At 35.9% G+C, this 22266-nt stretch overlaps 1 protein-coding gene and 1 non-coding gene across 3 annotated transcripts; one reads left to right on the forward strand and one right to left on the reverse strand.

Annotated features, from left to right (window-relative positions):
- The first annotated feature begins 149 nt into the window (after positions 1–149).
- On the forward strand, positions 150–21245 carry br (broad-complex core protein). Of its 2 annotated transcripts, none has more exons than XM_089702848.1 (6): positions 150–353; positions 6510–6692; positions 9318–9776; positions 13199–13364; positions 13490–13534; positions 20490–21245. In XM_089702848.1, the coding sequence occupies exons 1-6, from the start codon at positions 168–170 to the stop codon at positions 20828–20830; spliced, it is 1380 nt and encodes a 459-aa protein (XP_089558974.1). In that variant the 5' UTR covers positions 150–167; the 3' UTR covers positions 20831–21245. The 2 variants fall into 2 exon arrangements, with proteins under 2 accessions (XP_089558974.1, XP_089558973.1); XM_089702847.1 differs by lacking the exon at positions 20490–21245 and adding an exon at positions 14694–15032.
- TRNAL-UAA (transfer RNA leucine (anticodon UAA)) lies at positions 822–905 on the reverse strand. Its single transcript has one exon. It is a non-coding gene; the product is annotated as a tRNA-Leu (tRNA).
- Positions 21246–22266: the final 1021 nt, after the last annotated feature.

Genomic DNA, 22266 nt, shown 5'->3' on the forward strand with positions numbered 1-22266 from the left:
AGGTATACTTATATCCTCTATAAACATATTTTATTACTCAAATACCTTACTTGATAATAAAGTAACTAGCAAAAAGCATTCAAATTAAAACTCTTCCTTTCCTTACCAAAAACACAACTAACAATTCAATCTCCCCCAGACCCCGGACACATGACACGCTAAGCAAGATGGTGGACACCCAACACTTCTGTCTCCGCTGGAACAACTATCAAAGCAGCATCACCAGCGCGTTTGAGAACCTTCGTGATGATGAAGACTTCGTGGACGTCACGCTGGCGTGTGACGGCAAGAGCTTGAAGGCGCACCGCGTTGTGCTGTCAGCGTGCAGCCCGTATTTTAGAGAATTGCTGAAGGTAAGACTTATAGCGTATTTTTAGTGTTTTAATAATGACAGCCCTGGTAAAAATTGATTGGCGGCAACCCTTATTTATGTTCGAAAAATGTCACCAAAAAAATCAAACCTTCTGTTTTTAAGTCGGTTTTAAAGTTTAAGTTACTCAAAATAGCAGAAGTTTTAGTAATATGAAAAAGTATTTGTAAAATCGAGTAGGTCTTTTGGAACTTTAAAAATGAATAAACCGAATAATTAATAATAGCCCATGTGTATACTTATAAATAAATGGCAATTTTTTTTTAAGTTATCAAATAGGTAACAAAATTAATAATCACTTTTAGGTACCTATTAAAAGTACGAAATGTCCAGTTTAGTTAAATATTTTAGGAAATCTAAAGTCAGTAAGGGTACATTACACATAATATTATACGTACAAATTTGTTTCAAAATATAATTTTATAAGAAAAAAAATTAAAACATACAACTTTGTCAGGTGTGGGGTTCGAACCCACGCTCCCTCTCGGGAACCAGAGCTTAAATCTGGCGCCTTAGACCACTCGGCCAACCTGACGTGCTTACACTTAGCCAACTTTGCGTAAGGTCTGGGATAAACTTAACTTACTTAGGATGAGATTTATGGACTAAATACTGTTCACATGTAACATAAGTTCATAACACTTGACATAATAAATTGGTCTTCTAAATTCTTCTTGGTCTTTATTACACTACTAGCTGTTGCCCGCGACTTCGTCCGCGATTAGGTCGTTTTTCGTCATTCGTCGTTTAAAAAAAATACGTGACACTTTATTTTTGAATGTTCTTAATTATTGTCTCTTATAAAATTTTACTACTTACATTAAAATTGAACACTCTGATAAGAAAATCTTAAAATCTGAAGAAAAAATGAATGAATGTGATTTAAATTCTACATTACTTAGTATAAAAATACAATAATCTAAATTAAATGTAGATTAACAGTTTGAGCACACCATTATAGAATATGTACTTAAGTATTAAATTACGTTAGTTAACATAGTAACTTTACTAAAAACACGATGACTTTCTTTCGCGCTCGGTACCACAAACTAAGCATGTTTGTGGTAAGTGGCCCGCGTGACGCGTCACTTGACCCCCTGCGAGTTCCCCTCCGTTGCTATGCGAAAATACATTCGTTGCTCTATTTTAGGAAAAATTTGTAATACTGTGGCCTGGGCGTTATAACACGTCCAGGGAGTTCCTGAGTGCCGATATCACCATCTTGAGGAAAAGCTTCTAATGTCGATTTAAAACTGCATACATACGAATTAACCTGTTCTAAAATTGTGAAATGAGTTCAGTTTTAAATTTGAGAAATATTGATTTCTTGTATTCCACTATTCGTTGTGGTCGAATACAAAATATACCTATTTAAACAATCTTAGGTTGGCCTACAGGCAAAAGGGATCCTATCAAATGGTAAAATTGACCTTGTATCTTAAAATTAAGCATGAACGGACCTTCTGATAATTATTGAGCACCAAAGGATCATTTGAAACGCGCTACTATAAGAGCGAATATTGTCTAATAACAGTTTATATTGCACAGTATGTTCCTCTAAAAGTAGTGATTTCAAAGGTTCCGTTGTATCTTCAAATGAAAGCCGACTCCTTACTACACTTTAAAGCATTACAAAAAGAACATACTACGCCTTTACAGAAGATGATCTGTAATCAATTGTGAGGTTATAAGCAAACTCACTTTTATATTTGTCAGACCACACCACCGAATTCGTAGATTGTTTACCTCAAGTCATTAAGACTATGACGAAATCTGTCTGCAGTAAGACGGGCCTCTCGCTATTCGTCCGTTTCCAGAGACCGAATAGTTTCAATTCTTAATCTTTCATTAAACAAACTTATTAATCGTTCTTGTCTCATATAATTGTAATATTCGCGTCCCTACTCTAGTCATTGCTTATACTCATGTTCATCTTCAAGAGATCGAATAATATTATGATGCACCCTATTATTTGTCAAACGGTCTTCATATTGAGTAAAGTTTCAGATTCTCGAGATAAAATATGACTGTCGAAATCAGTAGTGAGACGTAATTCCCTCTCAGTGAGGGTTTCGGTCTCACGGGATAGTACAATATGCCGTTTGCGATCAGCTGTGAGACGTCATACCCTCTCAGTGAAGGTTTCGGTCTCACGGGATAGTAGGGGAGACCGGGTTTGGTTGTCTCACGGGTTGGTTGTCACAGCGGTCTTAACACAAAACTGAACTATCGTATAAGTCTGTTGAACAGCGTGGCAAGAGCGATACAGTGACAACGCTGTCCCCACTTCGCGTCAGACCGCCCCGATCTGCCGTGAGGGCCTCACACGTGTTTATTGTTTTCGCACAGATTTTTTATGATATGAGGACCGAATATGCTCCTCATAACATCACTTTTTGTGAACGAAACGACAGCGTGGTTTAATTTAATGCCAACACCATTAGAAAAAAGGATTATTATTAATTGTGAAAAAATATTATGATTTAAGCGCGTCACACACGGTGAAGATACTATAATATTTTATCTTAAGATCCTATTAATATTATAAAGGCGAAAGTTTGTAAGGATGTATGGATGTATGGATGTATGGATGTATGGATGTTTGTTACTCTTTCACGTAAAAACTACTGAACCGATTACAATGAAATTTAACACACGTATAGAGGGTAACTTGGATTAACACATAGGATAGGTTTTATCCCGGAAATCCCACGGGAACGGGAACTATGCGGGTTTTCCTTTGAAAACGCGGGCGAAGCCGCGGGCGGAAATCTAGTACTGTTATATTTTATTACCCACAAAATTTCGCGTCATTTGTAAAAGGATGGCGGTTCTACAGGGGTCTTAGTACGCAATGACAAAAAGAAAAATGATGGTCCGAACGCTGATACCGGATGCGTTAAGATACTGTGATATAAAATATAACAGTATCTTAAGATAAAATATTATAGTATCTTCACCGTGTGTGACGCGCTTTACACTATTAACACTCTTTTAACATAAAATATAAGTCTGTGAGTGTGTAAAAATAATTCCAGCTAATTACACATCAAACTTATGTTTATAATTAGGTATACGACATGAAAATATATTAATTACCAAGCAATAATAATACAGATAAGCAGTGGTGGCTCAGTGGTGAGACCTCGGACTTCGAATCGATAAGTCCGGGGTTCGAGACCAGGCGAGCGCGCAGGAAATAAATTGATTTTTCAATTTATCTGCGCATGTTGTAACATCACCACTGCTCGAACGGTGAAGGAAAACATCGTGAGGAAACCGACATGTCGAAGAATTAAAACAGTTCGATGACATGTGTCATCCGCCAACACGCACTTGGCCAGCGTGGTGGATTATGGCCTGTACCCTCATAGGAGGCCCGTGTCCCAGCAGTGGGAACGTATATGGGCTGATGATGATGAATAATACAGATAAATACTGAACATAAGTAGGTATAATAGATATTAAGTAGTATTAGTTAAAATATACTTTGACTGTTAGTCAAAGTTTATTTTTACTAACAACATGTAAATGAAGAAGAAATAATAATTACCAACGAACTAACCTTTTCTATAATACTTAACACGGCACATTTTTCAAATTATCTTGCTCAACCCTGCTCAAAAATTTGAGGGTTTTGTTGGAACTTTAATATGTCAAAACTATGATATATCTAAACTACGATACAACTTGCTTGCGGAAATGCTCATTACAATTGTGAATCTAAAGAATAACTAACAACATACTATTCAATTTTATTGAGCTGATGAATATCTTTTGCCTGGAAGAAATCACCGTCGCCTAATAAATATACTGTGTTTTCTTATAAAACCGTTACATAATTTATTTTATCTACTTAAATAATGAAAATGATATTATATTTATAAAATATAAAACATATTATGTAAAATGATTAAAAATAAATAAATGAAGCAACTACGATTCAAAGAAAACATCTTTTTCAGTGTTAAAATGCTCTTAGCAATCCTGGATGATGAACTGTATCATGTACTCTGATCCCAGTACGGTCGGTACCTCGATAGCCATAACGATAAATATTATAATCAGATAACCGCAAAGTCAAAATAAAAACATTACTTGTACAGTTGTTTGTGCAAAATTTACGTTTCATTTGGAATAACATTTTTTTCGGTACTAAAACGTAGTCGTTTGATATGTGGTTGGCTGCCCCTCCTCTCCTTCCTGAAAAATATCCTCCAAAATTTCCCGAGATACTTCCAATGATTGAACCATTGGACGTTGGACATTAACTTCAGTCAAAAATTGACGAAGCGGATGATTACTAATTTCCACTTAATCCTCGCTGCTACTATCTTTACCATCAAATCATCAATTTTCAAGTGGTGTTGTAAAAATATCAGCTGAAATCGTCTTCCAAAGGCGATATAATTTTATGAGCATTGAATCAGTAAATAACAAAATCAAAAGTTAACTGTAAATCTATAAAAAAAGCTACTTACAAATAAAATTTTATCAAAAAGTACTGTTCCCAATGCACCTCAAAATAATAAAAGAATTCATCATTTTATTATTTCATTCTAAAAGTGTAATATAATACCTACCAACAAAAAACATGAATTGCTATCATTATAAAAAATAAATACCTATATAACAACTTACTTTTTGTGGGAACGCATGATGGTGAAAATTCACAAAACACGAAGATTGCATTTGATATTTTTGGTTTTATGGCATTCAATTGCTTTATAAATATCACTACATAGTATAAAAAAAGTCGCTTTCTCTGTCCCTATGTCCCTTTGTATGCTTAAATCTTTAAAACTTCGCAACGGATTTTGATGCGGTTTTTTTAATAGATAGACTGATTCAAGAGGAAGGTTTTAGTATATAATTTATTAGGTTTTAGACAAAGCGGACGAACCCGCGGGCGGTAAGCTAGTAAATTTATAAAATACGAAGATTTTAAAAATTGTAACTAATGAACGCAATCAATATTAGATTAACTGTAGATAATGGTGTCTAGTTTTACTTAAAATAATAAACATCTACCCTCACTTTAAAAAATGTAGTATATTTATTATTTACACGAAATATACCTTATAGGGAAGGGAAGATATGGGCTAAAGAGTTAAATAAATAACATAATTATATTTAAATTATTAATTTCCAACTGTGTATTCGGTAGTGTTAACATCTAAATTGATTTGATTTTTACGAAATCTCATAGATGGCGCTGTTACAAAATTAACATTATACAACTTACATTCTTTAAACTATGTTTCTCTTCCCAAGTTACTTAAATGGCATAATTTTTATAGTGTCCATCTAGATATTGTCAAACAACATATTATATATGCGTCATTTGATTATTAATTTCCAATAGTTACGGGTGTTTGATTTTTCTAACACTTCATAGATGGCGCTGTTTTAAATTTGTCTTTATACTGCTAAGATTCATTTAACTGTTTCTCTGCCCAAATTACGTAAATGACATAGTTTTTATTTTGTAAAGCTAGATAATAGCATGGCTTACTCGAAACCAACATTTAAACATGAGTCTTTAGATTGTACGCTGTCGTAGTACACGGAATATGTAAGAAAAATAAAGGCTCACAGCTCCTCCCCCGAAGGTGATATCATGATAATATGTTTAAACTATCCTCACCCGACCTCTTAGGAATATTCATGCAAAATTTGAAGTAAATCTATGCAGTACTTTTCGAGATTAGCTCGGTCAAACATACAGACAAACAGACAAACAGACAAACAGACAAACAGACAAAAATTCTAAAAACTATATTTTTGGCTTCTATATCGATTATAGATCATGGATTATGTATTCTTTTAAAAAAATATTCAATGTACAGTTTTGACTTTCCTACGATTTTATTATATGTATAGATAACATTCAGTAAGAAACAACATTTATACCTATAAGAAGACAAACTTGTGACAAAAATAGGTTAATAACGTAATTTTCATGGTAATAACAACTACTTTTTTGTTGTCAAAGTATCTACCAGTCGTATAGACTAAGTACCTATATCTTTTGCATTTAAAAAACACACCTATTGCAATTAATACACACACATCGATTATCACTATAACCACCTAATTACAATAGTTAGCCCCTGTCTAACAAAACAATCTCTTACAGTCAACACCCTGCAAGCACCCCGTGATAGTCCTCCAAGACGTGGCGTTCACAGACCTCCACGCGCTGGTCGAGTTCATATACCACGGCGAGGTGAACGTGCATCAGAGGAGCCTATCCTCGTTCTTGAAGACCGCTGAGGTGCTCAGAGTTTCTGGCCTCACGCATAATGATGATGCTCAAGGGGTATGTATTTTTGTAGACTTATTTTAAAAGTTTCTAAAGTTTAGTGTACCTACATTTGTTTTTTAGTGTATTGTAGGTCTTATATCTACTTACGAAGATATGAATATACATAAACTTTACATGGTTAAAATTTGAGTTTGAGTTCGAATCATAAAAAAAAATATATTTTGAGTTTGAAGGGCTATATTATATTATGTTAGTTACCTATATCAAATTTTAGTTTTATTTTGTGCATCACAGGTAATAAGTTATCAGTAGGTATCATCATATTAATATAATATTTCTGAAATATTAAATTTTGTCTCAAATATCTTTATTTCAATAGGAAAAACATATTTTCAGATGGTTAGTATTAAAATTGTATTCGTAGCTACGAGCAGCACCTACCTTAATATTAATTTTTCTTAATATTACTGATATTAATTAATGGTCTCACTTGTATTAAGTATATTATTTAGTTAAATTTTTAATCTGTTTATCCCCAAATAAATCACATGGACATAATATGGAGCTAGACTTTTTACCCGACTACGGCAAAGCAAAAGGAGGGTTATGATTTTGACACGCTATGTATGTATGTAGGCTCATCTTTCGGAAACATAATTCAGTAGAGAGTACCTTAGGTACTTATAAAATGCATTCATTCCAAATCATGAAACAATTGCACCAAAAACTTCTTTTTGCCACAAAAATAAATTAAACTGAGTAATTACAATAGATATCTACTGTCTAGACTATTCAAACATATAATAGACTATAGTAATTAACGGCCATTGTAATTTCCTTAAACTTATTTAAATTTTGATAGAAATTACGGTAATATGCATAAATAGTATGCATATATTATGCTATTGCATAGCTTCTATCGCGTGCCTTGAGCGCGGCGAACGAATGTAAAAATTCCGTAACGAAAAAACCTAACACCCCCCACTCCAACCGGCACAGCGATGCGATACTATGCAATAGCTTAAAATATTTGCATACTATTTATGCATATTACTGTAATTTCTATAAAAATTTACCGCGGCAGTCCTCGAGTGCCACACGTATTTTTTACAATTATACTAAAAACTGAAAATATAAACCAAACTAATACATGAAATGGGAAGAAAGTAAGAACATGTATTACTTATCCAAGCATTAAAATTAGAATTTATATTTATGCAATTTTAGAAACATTTTTTTATAAATAATTTCAGCAATACAAATATTCATATTATTTTAATTATACTATACAACACCTTTGCAAATACAGATGTCCTTCAGTTATAATGGTATATATATTTATACATATATATTATAATACGCAAACTAATCTATTACATATAATAAATCTTTAGAAGGGTCAATTCTGTACATTGAAAATATTGAAAAAATAAATAGCAGGGGGTGTTACTGGATCGATAACAAATCCAAATATGTGATTAAAAAAATTTTTGTCTGTCTGTCTGTCTGTATGTGAAGACATCACGTGAAAACTAACGGTTCGATTTCGATGAAACTTGGTATAATTATACCTTATTATCCTGGGCGTAAAATAGGATACTTTTTATCCTGAAAAAATACGAAGAAAAAAAATAATCTTAATTTTTCAGTTTTATCCATAGACGTTGTTCTGTAGAACAGCGAACACACGTTGGGTATTATTATAGGCCTAGCCGTATTTGGGTCCAATAGATATTTATAAGATGTTATTGTCAGAGTTACTCAAAATGGAGAAATAAACCATCCACGCGAACACCGACATCCGCGCGGACAGAGTCGCGGGCGGAAGCTAGTACTATAATATAATAGTAGATAGTGTATTTTTGCAATAACATCACGTTTAGGTTTATCTAGAGACTAGATGAAAATAAAATTATGATAATTTTCAGTGTATGCTCTTCTTTTAACTTTTGGTAGTAATATCAGTTTTTTTACAACGTCACAATTATAAACTATAGTCTATAACTATAAAATAGTACAGCCAGACGCATAGACAAATAATGTTTCGTATAGGTATCTACTATTAATATTTGGAAAACTCAGCCGAGTTGGTTCAGCCGTTTTCGAATAATGAGAACATTGTGTTTGGTTTTGTGAACCTAATACGAATCCTTTGTTAGGTATCTAAGTTTAGAACTGGACAATATGATTCTAAAATAATTTGTAACTATTTTTTCACGGTAAATATAAAACGTTTTCTGTTCTGCCCCCCTAGTCAAGTGGCTTTCTGTTAGCGTAGCGTTCAATAGAATAGACTACGAATGTATGAGATTGACGTAGGCTGTAGATAAACGTATCTACAGGTTACGTCATTCTCATACATTCGTAGTCTATTCTATTCTTAGATCATTAAGTAACTTACTTAAGTTAAGTTACTTAATGATCTAAGATTCTATTGAACGCTACGCTAACAGAAAGCCACTTGACTAGGGGGGCTGAAATTAACGCCTATGACGTCACAAAATTCTAATTTTAAGCAAAAGCAGTATCATATTCAACATTGCTTTTCGCAACCGAAAGCTAGTCGCCATTCCATCAGCAATAGTCCTCGTACTTCTCCAAGAAGGTTTTAGTATATTTGTTAACTTTAAGACAACGGGTATAGCTATAGCAAAAGCTCATTCTTAACATTGTCCACAGCCGCTCGTGCAGAGCCTGGCCCGGGCCAACACCGCGCCCTCCCCGCACACGCCGCCGCACCCCGCGCACACCCCGCACACCCCGCACACGCCGCACACGCCGTATACCGACAAGCTCGAAGAAGCCCTACTCCACCCCCCTATCCGCCGCTTGCACGCACCCCCCCGCCGCCTGTCCCGCTCCGCGGACAACTCCCCTGACGTCATCAAGCGCGCCCGCCACGATAATAACAACGATCAGCCACAAATACACGACTTTTCCACCAAGAATCCCCTGCTGAACAACACAAGAGCTCACGAACAGCCTAATAACGGGAATGGAGTGTCGAATTCGCTGTCTCCGTCGCCGCGGCTGATGGATGAAGTCAAGAACGAGCCGCTGGATATGATCTGCCCGACGAATGCTGATATAGATCGCAGCAATGATGACACGCCGCCGCACTCCCATCATAGACAAATGGTAAGAAATCTTCGATTTTTAATGAGTTAAGAATCTCTATTGCAAATGTTTGATGTCGTATTATAGTTAGTGGATACCTGGGAGAGTTGGAGAGAGGGAAGTTGGGATTAGAATTTAAAATACATATTCAAATAAATTCAATCTAAGTAATTGAGATCCTTTAAAACGTACAGGGTGATACAGGGACGATGACGAAATACATAATTATTATAAAAAATACATAGTTACGGTCGAATTGAAAACCACCTCCTTTTATTGAAGTCGGTTAAAAAATATCGGATTTTAACGAAATACATTTTATTAAAAAAATATCTGATTTTTTTGCTAAGAAACTTACCTTTAACGTAAATTGATTTTATTTCAAACAAAATAATTATTATCATGCTAATTATATGAACCTCCTTACATGGTTCGAATTTAAACCTCCTATATATAAGGCTCTTAAATAAATAAAGATTGAAGAAAAATATGTTCCAATTCCGTCTTCACCGCTGATTAATGTAAACATAATTTACTAATTAAATTCCATCGCAATTATTTCTTGAAACGCGCCAATCAAGAAGTAAAAAATTGACACTTGTAGCTTGTTATCTTATTATTCTTATTGCTACTAATTAATTATCAAATAAAGTTATCCCAAGTTCGATCTTATTATAAAATCACTTGTGGGGAATTCACTTTGATGTTTATATAATTGGAGGGTAGAAATAGAAGGGAGTATAAAACTACCCTCGTTTTTGTACTTAATTACTATTTGGGTTGAATTAATATTTTCGTTTTTTAATTACAGTGGAAGTTGCATGAATAGACTTTATGTAAATAACCATTTGATAAACAGTTTTTACCGCAATACAAATGTTAGAATGAATAAAAATACACTTTATGTTGAATTTAGCCCGCACTTAACCGATAATTAATTATCATGAAGTTAATTTCCCCTAATTTAACTGAATTAATAAATTAATAGGTTATGAAAAAATATAATATACAGAGCGTCTAAAAATGTCATCATTCATGGTTCTTACAAAAAAAAAATGAAAATTTGGCGCCAAAAATCCGCCATTTTAAAATCAATTATTTACAATATTCAAACATTAAAACGTAACCAAACTAAAGCCTGTAATAAGGCCCAGTACATTCTATAGTGTTCTATATCCTTAGAAACACATCCAAAAACATAACGTCAATCAAAATATCTCGCATTTTTCTAACAAGCGATTATCAGTATCATTGTATGCAATACGACGCTGAGTATTCGTTGATAGCTTCCGGGTACTAGATTCATTCAGCCAAGGTCAAAAAGACAGGAAACTGTTTAACTATTTAGGGGATACGTTGATTGCAATCTCGATAGTCAATTTAATTTTGCTATCTTTCGACTTCATTGATGTGAGATCTAATCTACCTAATATGACAAAGCATTTGTGAAATTTCGAGAATCGCAAAAGATTTTTAAAGAAATTCATTAAAAAAATTATAATATTAAGTTTAGCGTCGTCTTACTCTTAAAGGCTTATTACACTACCCGATATGAAGGGCCCTGCATCTAGGGTGGGCGTGTTCCCTAGTTAGTGTGGCGCTTATTACACTTCTCTGCAAATTGGGCCCTAACTCAGTTTATACGCGCATGTCTGGAGAGATAAACGTATTGTTGCATTTTACATTATGCCGCCGTCAGTATCGAAACTTCAAAAAGTTGCTGTAGCAGTGGCAACTGTTGACGCAATAACAAATATTAAAAAAAGAAGAGAAAGATCTGGGTGAAAGAGTATTTGCGGTTACGTGAAAAGCTTTCAAATATGCAAATACTAAGCGTGCTTGAACCGGGAGTTTTAATGAATTAATTAGAGTAGGTGCAGAACAATTTGAACACTTGTTGAGTTTTAAAACAATTAAATAAACAATTGATTTAAACAATTTATTTATTTGTTAACATGGCGGTGTGATCACAAACATTTGGAACTTCCCTTTTAAGTTATATAAACCTGTAGTAGGGAAGTTTGGTGACACCTTACATACAAAAGCAGCCACTCCACGCAACAGTCGCGCGGCAACTGAGCTCCCTAACCGCCCTAAACGTTATTACATTACCCAATCTGCAGGGCGCTTAGGGAGCTAGGCAGATCGGGCAGACCCGATCGCCCTAAATCGGGACACTAACTCCCTAAGTCTTATTACACCACTCTTAGTTAGGGTTAGGGTCCCTAAAAATTGGGTGGTCTAATAAGCCTTTTACTGACTAAAATATATTCCAAAAAATAGGATATTATGGTCAAGCTGTAATAAAAAACAAAGAAGCATTTAAACAACGAGAAAACAAATACTAAATAAGGTTTTTTTTAAGTAATCTTAGGTCTTGAGCAATATTTAACGGTTTCGCAATATTTTTGAAAAATAAAATAAGTATCATGTACTAACTTTTATCCATTTACATAAAAAAATAATCACAAAACGATATGTACTACTTTTAACTAGTTTTAAGTAGTTAATACTAACTATTATTATGACAATGATGGCAGTCATAAAAAAAATTGTTTTGATAAAAATAGTAAATCATGATGTAATATTGATTTAATATTACTGAATCAGCTTAAATTCGCACAATACCTATAAATTTTCCACTATTGATAAGAACAACTTAGCCTAGATGATCTTTTGTTTTTTTTTTTTACTTAAAAATTAATTTTATTGGAACAATAATAAATAAAAATATGTTTTATTAATCAGTAATAAAAAATTCTATATATTTATGTATTTCATATATCTCTTGTCATTACTAAAATAACAGACTGAAACTGTTATTTTATTCGAAAAATCTCTTCCAGTATCGATATCAAAGACAACAATATATTGAAGTACGCATTTCTTATCAAAGCGTTGATTTTCAGAGCAAAGCTTAGGCACAAAAAGTTATTACTAAGTTAGATTGCTCGTCTAACTTTAATAGTTCGAGGCTGGTTTCCCCAGAGATAAGTTGTCCTGCCTATATAATAATGTATATTTCCTTATGGACTTGGCATTTTATGTAATTGTGTATAAGATTATAAAAATTTTTTGTTTTATTTAGTTTTTAGTTATAAAAACGTACTTGATTAAAAAAAAATGTTAAAATATAGGTACTTATTGATTATTATATGCTAGCTGTCCAAAAAAGCTGTGTTCCTTAATAACTTTCTTGAAAAACCAAAAATCATCAAAATGGGTCCACTTGATATTGAATTATTTATGGTTAGCCAGCCAAATTCTTTTTTATAGTTAATTATAAAAATTACCGAGAAATAATCTTATCAAATGTACTGCAGTAGTTTAACTATCACAATTCAGCATCAAATTACGAGCGAAATCTAAACGCTCATAGATTAAGTACTAAACAGATATTCAACAGATATTCAGACTTTAATGCCTATACTTGTTTGCCTCAGGGAGGGCCGCCATCCCGCGCCAGCTCAGCCGACGCCGACGACCGCACGCCACCGCCTCAGATGCCACAGCCGCCTTTCATATCGCCAGCCGACACTAAAATATTTGGCCCATCACACAACTTTAACTACCCAATGTCACTCACTGACCCATCGTCTACATTGGCCGGTAGGAATTACTTAATTTACTGTCTTTTACTTACTTAAATAGTTATGAATTTTTAAATTGATATGTTGAAATATTTCTTGTTACAAAACTTAAGAAAGATTTTTGAGGTCATGTAATAATTTCAGGTCTGCAGAGTCCCCTGACTGACAACATCGCTGGCACATCACAAGGTGAGTAACGGCTTGTCTAGCAACAAGTTTATTTTATGCATTACCAACATATATTGAACCAAACGATATTTTTAATGCACTGTCTGTCGTATGCCACCATCACCGCTTCCTCTCTGCTCTGTCATTATTAGGTTTATATATCATTATTAGGTTTTTATATTTAAAATTGTATGAGGCAATTATCACGTGACATATTCTAATATATATGTATATTAATATATCTCCTCCTAACCTGTATATGTCTTCATTTTGTGCTCTGTGTTCTGTACTCAATATTAATGTTAGCTTATTGTGTTATGGTTCGATGGACATCCGTAGCAGGCACAAATTAACCAAAGTTAGTCGGACTGTCGGCTCTGTGACACGAGAATTGATCATTGAACCAAAACGCAACGTGCCGTGCATGTTAATGTATTGTAACTATAGTTTAATGTTTACTTTACAAACGATTGCTAGCTTGTTTTATAGATGTGTCTTGAAAGTATTAGGACGATCCCTCCTCCCACTACTCCCGATCGACCTCCCGAAATTTTATTTAACCCGCCTTTATTTTTAATTTCTTTTCTTTTCCAAATCATTAAAATATGCACTTAACATTGTACTATACAATTGGCTATAAATTAAAAAAAAAACAACGTGCAAAAGAAGAAAAAGAAGAAAATCCGATATCGTAACGTCGCGAATTTGACAAAATTTTACAACTAAATTATTTAAACGCTCCCATGAATCATTCATATTTCTTAAAACAGTCTCGTATTACCCTCAATCATAATTGTCTTGGGAAATAACGTTGGGGCACACAAGATCAGACAATGGAATTTAGCAATGGTTTTGTGGTATCAGTTTATATTAAAAAGACATTTCATTGAAGAAATACTAACGCTTTTGTTCGAGATATCCGAAACCGCACTCGACGACGCGGCCGCCGTTTGTTATGAAAACAATGATTTCATCAATCATGGCTGAGCTTTACTAAGACGTAGGTCGAATTAGAGAAACAAAATTATGCGTACTAATACCGCTTGGCTATCGGCGCGTCGGATGACTATCATCAAAGTGGGGGGTGGCGGTGCTTGTAAAGTCGAGAGGCTACGATAGTGAGTGCATTAAAAGTGCGTTCGGAAGCTTCCATGGGGTTAACTGCTTGTGTTGTGACCAGGTGGCGCCCGCACCCCCCAGGAAGAGTACCGATGCGAGCCCTGTAACAAGAGCCTGTCCTCCCTGACGCGGCTCAAACGGCATATACAAAACGTTCACATGCGACCCTCCAGGGAGCCCGTCTGTAACATTTGCCGGCGCGTATACTCCAGCCTGAATAGCTTGAGAAACCACAAGTCGATCTATCACCGCAAGCAGCAAGCGCCCTCCGGCCAGGGCCCGTTCTACCCGGTCAATTGACGCCAGAAACCGTTGCCATACACGTTGCCATTCGAAGAAACCGAGCTGCCATCCTAACCACCTAAAACGCCATACTCTTGCCCGTAGACCTTTGTTAAGTTTAAAGAAATTATGTAACGCGATATGTTCCTAACATGTACATAGCATAGTTTTACGTGTATCTTGCATGCGCATTGACCTATATAATGTATGTATACTGCGAGCTGCGGCGCCCGCGCTCGCACGCTCGCTCCTGGAACCAATTGGGACACCCGTGATCGGTACACGCATAACTACCAACGTTTTTAAGCGCATTAGTCAATTTCTTTCGAATCACGTTAAATTGCCTCTACGACAGGTTCGAAACGCCAAACGGCGGCACTGTCTGTGCCAATTGGTTCCTCCGGAATGGGACCTGTCGGATGCGAGCGGTGGTGTTGGTGTGCCCTTTCCCTGGGGGTGGGTGTGTATTGACTAATGCGCTAATGTTGGTCGTTATGTGTGGCGCAGTGGGGCCGCTGGGCGCGGGGCACCGCTGCGAGGTGTGCGGCAAGCTGCTGTCCACGCGCCTCACGCTGAAGCGGCACACGGAGCAGCAGCACCTGCAGCCGCTGCACTCGGCGCGCTGCTCGCTGTGCCACAAGGTGTTCCGCACGCTCAACTCGCTCAACAACCACAAGAGCATCTACCACCGGCGCCAGCGCGCGCCGCCGCAGCCGCATAACCTGTCGGCCGACAAGCCGCCGCTCGCGCTGCCGCACGCGCCGCACGTGCCGCACGCGCACCCCGCGCACCCCGCGCACCCGCAGCACGCGCCGCCCGACTTCTACAAATTCAAAGACCAGTTCAACGTCTAAGGCGGCTCTCTCTCCTCTCCGTTCGTTTTAGTGCATTTCCTTTCTCTGTCTGTAGGGCGCGGGGTGTGAGCGCGGGGCGCGGGGCGCGGGTGGGGTGACGCGGGCGACTCTCGGTTGAATTGTAAGCGCGCGCCCGCTATGTGCAATACCGCATTGAACGATTCCTGAATTTTTACACTATGTTAAATGTGCGACAATAAGGCGAAGAGAAAATTAATATTTTGAAAAAGAGAAAAATCTTGGTGCTGTAAATTTATATATTAGGCTTAAATTTATAAAATGAAATTGAACAGTGTTCGTTGTGAGCGACAAAAGAGGCGTATCGTTTTAACGTTGTGTTCATTTTTCGGCGTTTTGCAATTTTATTTATTCTGTATTTTACCTTCATGATCTCACTCTTAGATATTTATACGAGATTACTAAAAATTCTATTTAAAAAAATAAATAAAATTATATACGCTGATATATAATTGGCTAATGAGGCTTTTGATTTTTTTACTATTAATTTTATTAAGGTGTTTTCGTTTTGACTGTAAGACTGATACTTTCAGAAAATACATAGCACCAATAGATAAGGATTACAAACGCACCACTAGGAAACAACCGGCCACCGACAAGATACAACTCACATATATCCGCAATAGTCCACGACACAACACAACACAATATGACACAACACGACACAACACAAACTGAACTTCCGCGTCGACTCTACTGAATCTAGTCGACTCTTCTTCACTTCCGCGATCGAGGCATAGCCAGCAATGTGCCATGTAAAGGAATCAATATTATGGCTATTTTATATTTTTATTTAGATTATATAAGTCTTTCATCACTATCAATGTGTTCGTTTCGTCGATTTTACTATTTTTATAATCGGCTTCTTTTAAGTTTACACAATTTTTATCACATAATTTTAAAACGTTATTTTTAATTTCAAATTTATTATTGATATTAAACGTAAAATAGATGATAATTGTAAAATCTTAGTAATTCTCAGTGTTAAATGTTCCTAAATTTGAACAGTGTGAATTTTTTGATTACTCTAATTCATATAAATCCTGCTTGCCATAGTAAATAATAAAATACAAGTTTGTTTTATGCAAATAGAGTAGACATACGTTCCGGAGGTCTAGGTTCAGAATGACATAGCTATAGTCGTTTCTTTCTCCACGTGTACCATACCTTAGTATATTTTGAACAAAATTTGAACATAGTAAAGGATTCGTTTAAGAGCAACAGTTTCGGAACATTACACTTTCTGAACCTAGACTCAAAGCACAATTTATCGATGTGAATATTCTAGTTAAATACATCACCATTTCGAGTCAATAGATGTCGCTTAAACCAATTTTCTTTTATAGCCGTAAGGAATATATTATGTAAGTGTAAACACATAATTTATTGTATGAATATACATATTAAGTAATTATTAGTGCCTGCTTTACATATTGTTTTCTATTATTCGAAAAAAGACATATTTTGCGTACTTCTAATTCTATTAGAAGTTGTGTTCGAAACACATTAACTAGGGGGTTATTGCTATTTAACACGTATAAGAGGCTTCCTACATATTTTAATACTATATGTTATAAGATTATGTTGTTATTACTAGATGCATAAACGCTTAGCCACTACAATTTGTTTAGTTGTTTATAAGCTTTATATTAATATTTTTAAACTAATTGGAAGACTAGAGATTTGGTGCTAAATTGGTATGATGTTCGTATTAGAAAAAAAATTGTTAAGAAAAACCATTGACGGAGGCTAAATTTAAAAAATTTCGCGACATTCCGAGCGACGACCGTTAAGTTTTGATTTGCTGTTTGCAAACTTTCAACGTAACATAGTAGTTGTTGTTTTTGTCTAGTAATTTTAGTGATAGTTTCTATTGTTAATTTGGGTTTTGGGGATTAAGTTAGTTGACTATATAGATATAAGAACATTTTATCTGAATTCATAGCGATAATAGTATGTTCTATATGTTTAATGAATACAGGGATGTGCTGCAGATTACAGCAGTACGGTTTGCGCGGAGTATAGATATATTTGTACTCTGTGGATTATTTATTTGGCTATGTTGGCGAGCACTAGATGTTAAAAAATTATTTTGAAAAAAATCAAAATTGCCAAAATTAATAAGCGCTATAGACTGATTAGACTAAGTACGCGATTGTACACTATTAGGCGTATTTCTAGGAATGTACAATTATTTATTAAATTTTATATAAAGTCAGAAGCGTAACTCGTTTCGGTTGGTATTAATTCAAAATTTGTGATTTGATGATCTTGTTTTTTGAAATTTTTTGTTCCTAGTTGCAAAGTTTTATGGGATCTCAGACCTCGTTGCTCGTACCACGAACATTTGTTACGTGACCGTTCATTTCGACATCTTTCAAGTAGATATTTTGAACTAAAAACGGTTACAACTTGTTATATACTATTTCAACGTTTTAGGTAAGTGTTGTAACATTCCCACCTTTGAACAGTACAACGATATTGAGGCTATAATATTATTTCTATGAATGCGATTACACGTATATTTAAAGTACCTTTTCCATGACGCGCTTGGTCTGATCGCATTGAAGATGTTCCTATATTATATGATTTCATGGGAATATATCTAGACCATGATAAATACTATATAGTTCATTGTATAGATAAGGAAAGACGGTTAGACACAGTTGAAGATGTGGTTGTAACAAATATTGGTGGTACAGGCGAGGTGTCGTGTGTTTTACTGGGCGAACTACATCGTGTTCTTGGAGCAGGACACATCCCTGTCAAAACTACATTAGTTAGGAATTTTAGCAAGTTTAAGACTGTTTTTGTGACCTGTTTAAGTTTTTATCTTTCTATCATGTTAAGGTATATTTTTTTCGAGTCACGATATCGTGGAGACCTTAATCGATGTGTTCTTTATACTTCTTGTTGGCGTTTTTACTTATTTTATAAGGAATCTAAATTAATTTATTGGTTGTTGTATTAAAATTTTATTTTCTTTCTTAAATTATTGTTCTACTGCCTTTAAATCTAATTATTTTTGTTGATCGGCATCAGTGTAATGCAGTCCATTAGATGTTTAGTAGAAATTGTGCCAAAAATTGTTTTTAATTTGTCTTCCATTGACCTGTAAGGTTATAGATTGGCTACTAGTTTAGGAAACGGAAACGCCTGATTTCAATAATGGGCTGCACACCACAAAACCACTACGTAGATCAAAACATTGTCAAATATGTATAAATAGATTTTTTTTCTCTTCCTTAATTTTAAATTTTTAAACCTTAAAACTACTCATAAAGTGTAATTGTAATCGTTAAACCGAACTTCATAAATCCTAATATTGATGATAATGGCGTTTTTAATAAAAACATATACAAAACTTCCCGTTAGTTTCATTGTACTCTCCTGTAGCCGCTTGTTACCGAGTGCCGTAGATAGAGCGCGTTCCGACTGCTTCCTTCGGCGAACCATTGCATGTCTAACACTCCATCGGCCACTCTGCTTAGCCATCATTTATTTGTTTCCTTTAATTCAATTTTTATTTATTCATATTTTAAAACACTTTATTTCACTTTTTTGTTTTCGATTGAGTTCCAAGCGAGTCAGCTAGGCGATAACCGAGTTTTTTTCATTTATCGCGAGCGGGGAGCAACCCCATATTTTTTTGTTTTTTCGATTTGTTTGCAGGTAAAAAATTATTCTCCTGTATGCAATGCCCAAAGGTGCTATGCTCGAAGGCATCCCTGAAACGGCATATCGCGGACAAGCACGCGGAACGGCAGGAGGAGTACCGCTGCACTATTTGCGAGCGAGTGTACTGCTCGAGGAACTCGTTGATGACTCATATATATACCTACCACAAGTCGAGGCCGGGAGAGGACCCGAGCCGATTTTTTTAGTGACTACTCGGACGGAGTTGGCGCGGCGAGCGGCAGAAATCATCTAGCAAAGAGAACCACCAAGCCAACCAGCCAACAGCTATACATTTCAACACTGAAAAAGGTTAGAAAATGTTCATAGAAAAACAAACTAATGCTGATACCATTGATAATAGATGAGATAGGTTAAGGTTCTTTATTAAGTTTGTTCCTTTTTTTGTTAATTTACTTTTTTTTGTTTATTTTTTTTTATTATTTCTATGTTAAGCCCCCAAAGCCCCTCTCCCATCGGGTTTCGCAGTTTTGACGTTGTTGTGTTGCTTGGAGCATGCTTCTATCATTTTTGTTATTACGTGTTATTGTGTCATTGTGGTTGAGAGAATTTCTTTAAATTTTTCAATATCAAACCTCGTGATTACTGTGTAGTTAGTCAATGTGTACAGTGCATATTAGTATGAATATTTCTATTGTACATGCTATATATTTACAAGCTTTAAAGAATTCTAAATTTCATTATTACTATACCGGAACAAGGAGAGGATAATTAAATTGTATAATGTCGCGTCATCAGCACGAGAGAGAGCTTTGCGGCGATTCCTTCAACGAATGCTTTCAACAAATTCTGAGCGTGTAAAAGGTAAAACAAGCAATATTATTCCAAAATTTGTATTGACATGTTAATATCCTTTATCTGTTCCACCATATTAACTGTATTTGATGTAGTCTTGTCGTTTCCTAAATCCTGGTCAATTGAAACGCAATAGTCTAGGAAGCGCCGCAAGATTCCACTCGTGCTGGGCGCCAAAGCGAACCCCGTACATGTGCCCGTTTCGTTTGCAGCTGTACCGCCCCTCCGTATGCCCCCGCCCACCGCCGGCGGGATCAACGAGCCGCAAGAGTGTCCCTACTGCCGCAGGACGTTCTCTTGCTACTACTCCCTGAAGCGACACTTCCAAGACAAGCACGAGCAGTCCGACACGCTGTACGTGTGCGAGTTCTGCCACCGGCGGTACCGGACCAAGAACTCGCTGACGACGCACAAGAGCCTGCAGCACCGCGGCTCCAGCGGCATGCTGAAGCGGCTGCTGAAGACGTCGGCGCTGCACAGCGCGCTGGCGCCGGCGCCGCACCACCTGTTCGACCTGGGCGCCGAGCACCCGCAGCTGCCCGGCCTGCAATGACCGCAGCCGACCGCCTGAGCCGCCCGCGACCACCATGTGCAATATACGGACGATGCCAAAACGCAGGACTCTGCCGCATTTTATTAATTTTTAATTGTGTATTATAAGGGTAGGAAAATATTGACGTTAGGTTTAAAAATGAACAGTATTGTTGCGACGCGGAGTCGCGTAGGGTCTTCGAGATCGGCCTCCGCGACGCGGGCCTCTGCGAGATCGACGTTCGAACGGTGTTCAATATGACAATGTAATTCAGAGCAATACTAAAGTATTCATATTTTCTAGTACTGCCAAACGATGCCAACTATGTTCTAAAGAGAATATAACATTTTATAAAAACAATTTTCGATAAATTAAATGTCTAGTGTCAAATTAGAATCGGTAACTGTACAAAACGGAACGTACAAATTTTTAACAGTAAATTAACAAAGAAAATATTTTTTAAAGAGACTTTTTCGGATCGCCAAATCTAAATTTAAATACAAATTATTTAGAAGTTAATAACCAAAATTTAAGATAAAAAATAAAAAAAAATAATGTTGTTAAATAAAATTTAAAGACTTCTTAGAATCTTCGAAAGTACAAAAGTGTTGACGTCTATTTGAACAATATTTGTAATCTATTTTGGCTTCGGTAATGATCAATGTGTAAGTAGCCGTGCCTTCGTTCGTCTTCATGCCATTAAAACGTTGGTAGGGATTTCCGAACTGTCATGTGGGATGGGATGTGCGATGTGCGAAGGTTGGCAGCGACGCGCCTCGCCTCGCTAGCCGCATGGGGTGACAGAGTGAAGGCCGCTCCACAGGCGCCTTCGGTTGCGGGTCTTCGACGTGCGTCTGTTCGATGATCGTATACGTGCGCATGATTGCAAATCATGTAACAAAATTAAAGTTTTCTTCTGTATAAATTTACTTAGATGTTAGGTATTCATTAACATAATTATATTTAATACGTATCCATTTTCGGATTTCTCTCTATGAGTATAGTGTTTTCTTATTTAAATGTCGACCAACGTAGCGGACGTCTCGTTAATGAAAATTTATTAGATTATTATTAATATTAATTAATTATTACTATTATATTCTCAAAATTAAAATCTTAAGGTCAACCATAAGATGGCTGCGGATTGTAAAAAATATTTTATTTACTTATATTGTAGGAAATTGCTTGGATACGCATTTGTCTGAATATACAAGACGTACATATCTAATCAGGGTTTACACGGACGAATTCATTTAATATCGTAATATTGAAGATCAATATAGAACATATCACACGCAACAAATATCTATACAAGTATACATAGAGCAGGAAATAAGTATTCAACACAGTGATAACTCACAAAGCCAAAGAAAATTTAATGGGGGATATTTTGCCGACTTGCATTTATTTCTTTTAGAATAAAACATTCTGAAAAAAGACGATAAAATTTGTGCCAT

This window comes from Colias philodice, chromosome 13 (assembly GCF_061535455.1).
Source record: "Colias philodice isolate Cphi_HAF_F1 chromosome 13, ilColPhil1 Martin Lab GWU primary, whole genome shotgun sequence".
Lineage (NCBI taxonomy): Eukaryota > Metazoa > Arthropoda > Insecta > Lepidoptera > Pieridae > Colias > Colias philodice.

Excerpts from the sequence above, each read along its gene's own strand:
- br (XM_089702848.1), top strand. The coding sequence starts at position 168 with ATGGTGGACACCCAACACTTCTGTCTCCGCTGGAACAACTATCAAAGC. Across the intron at positions 9,777-13,198 it reads ACTCCCATCATAGACAAATG|GGAGGGCCGCCATCCCGCGC; the intron begins GTAAGAAATCTT and ends TGTTTGCCTCAG. Across the intron at positions 13,535-20,489 it reads CATCGCTGGCACATCACAAG|CTGTACCGCCCCTCCGTATG; the intron begins GTGAGTAACGGC and ends TTTCGTTTGCAG.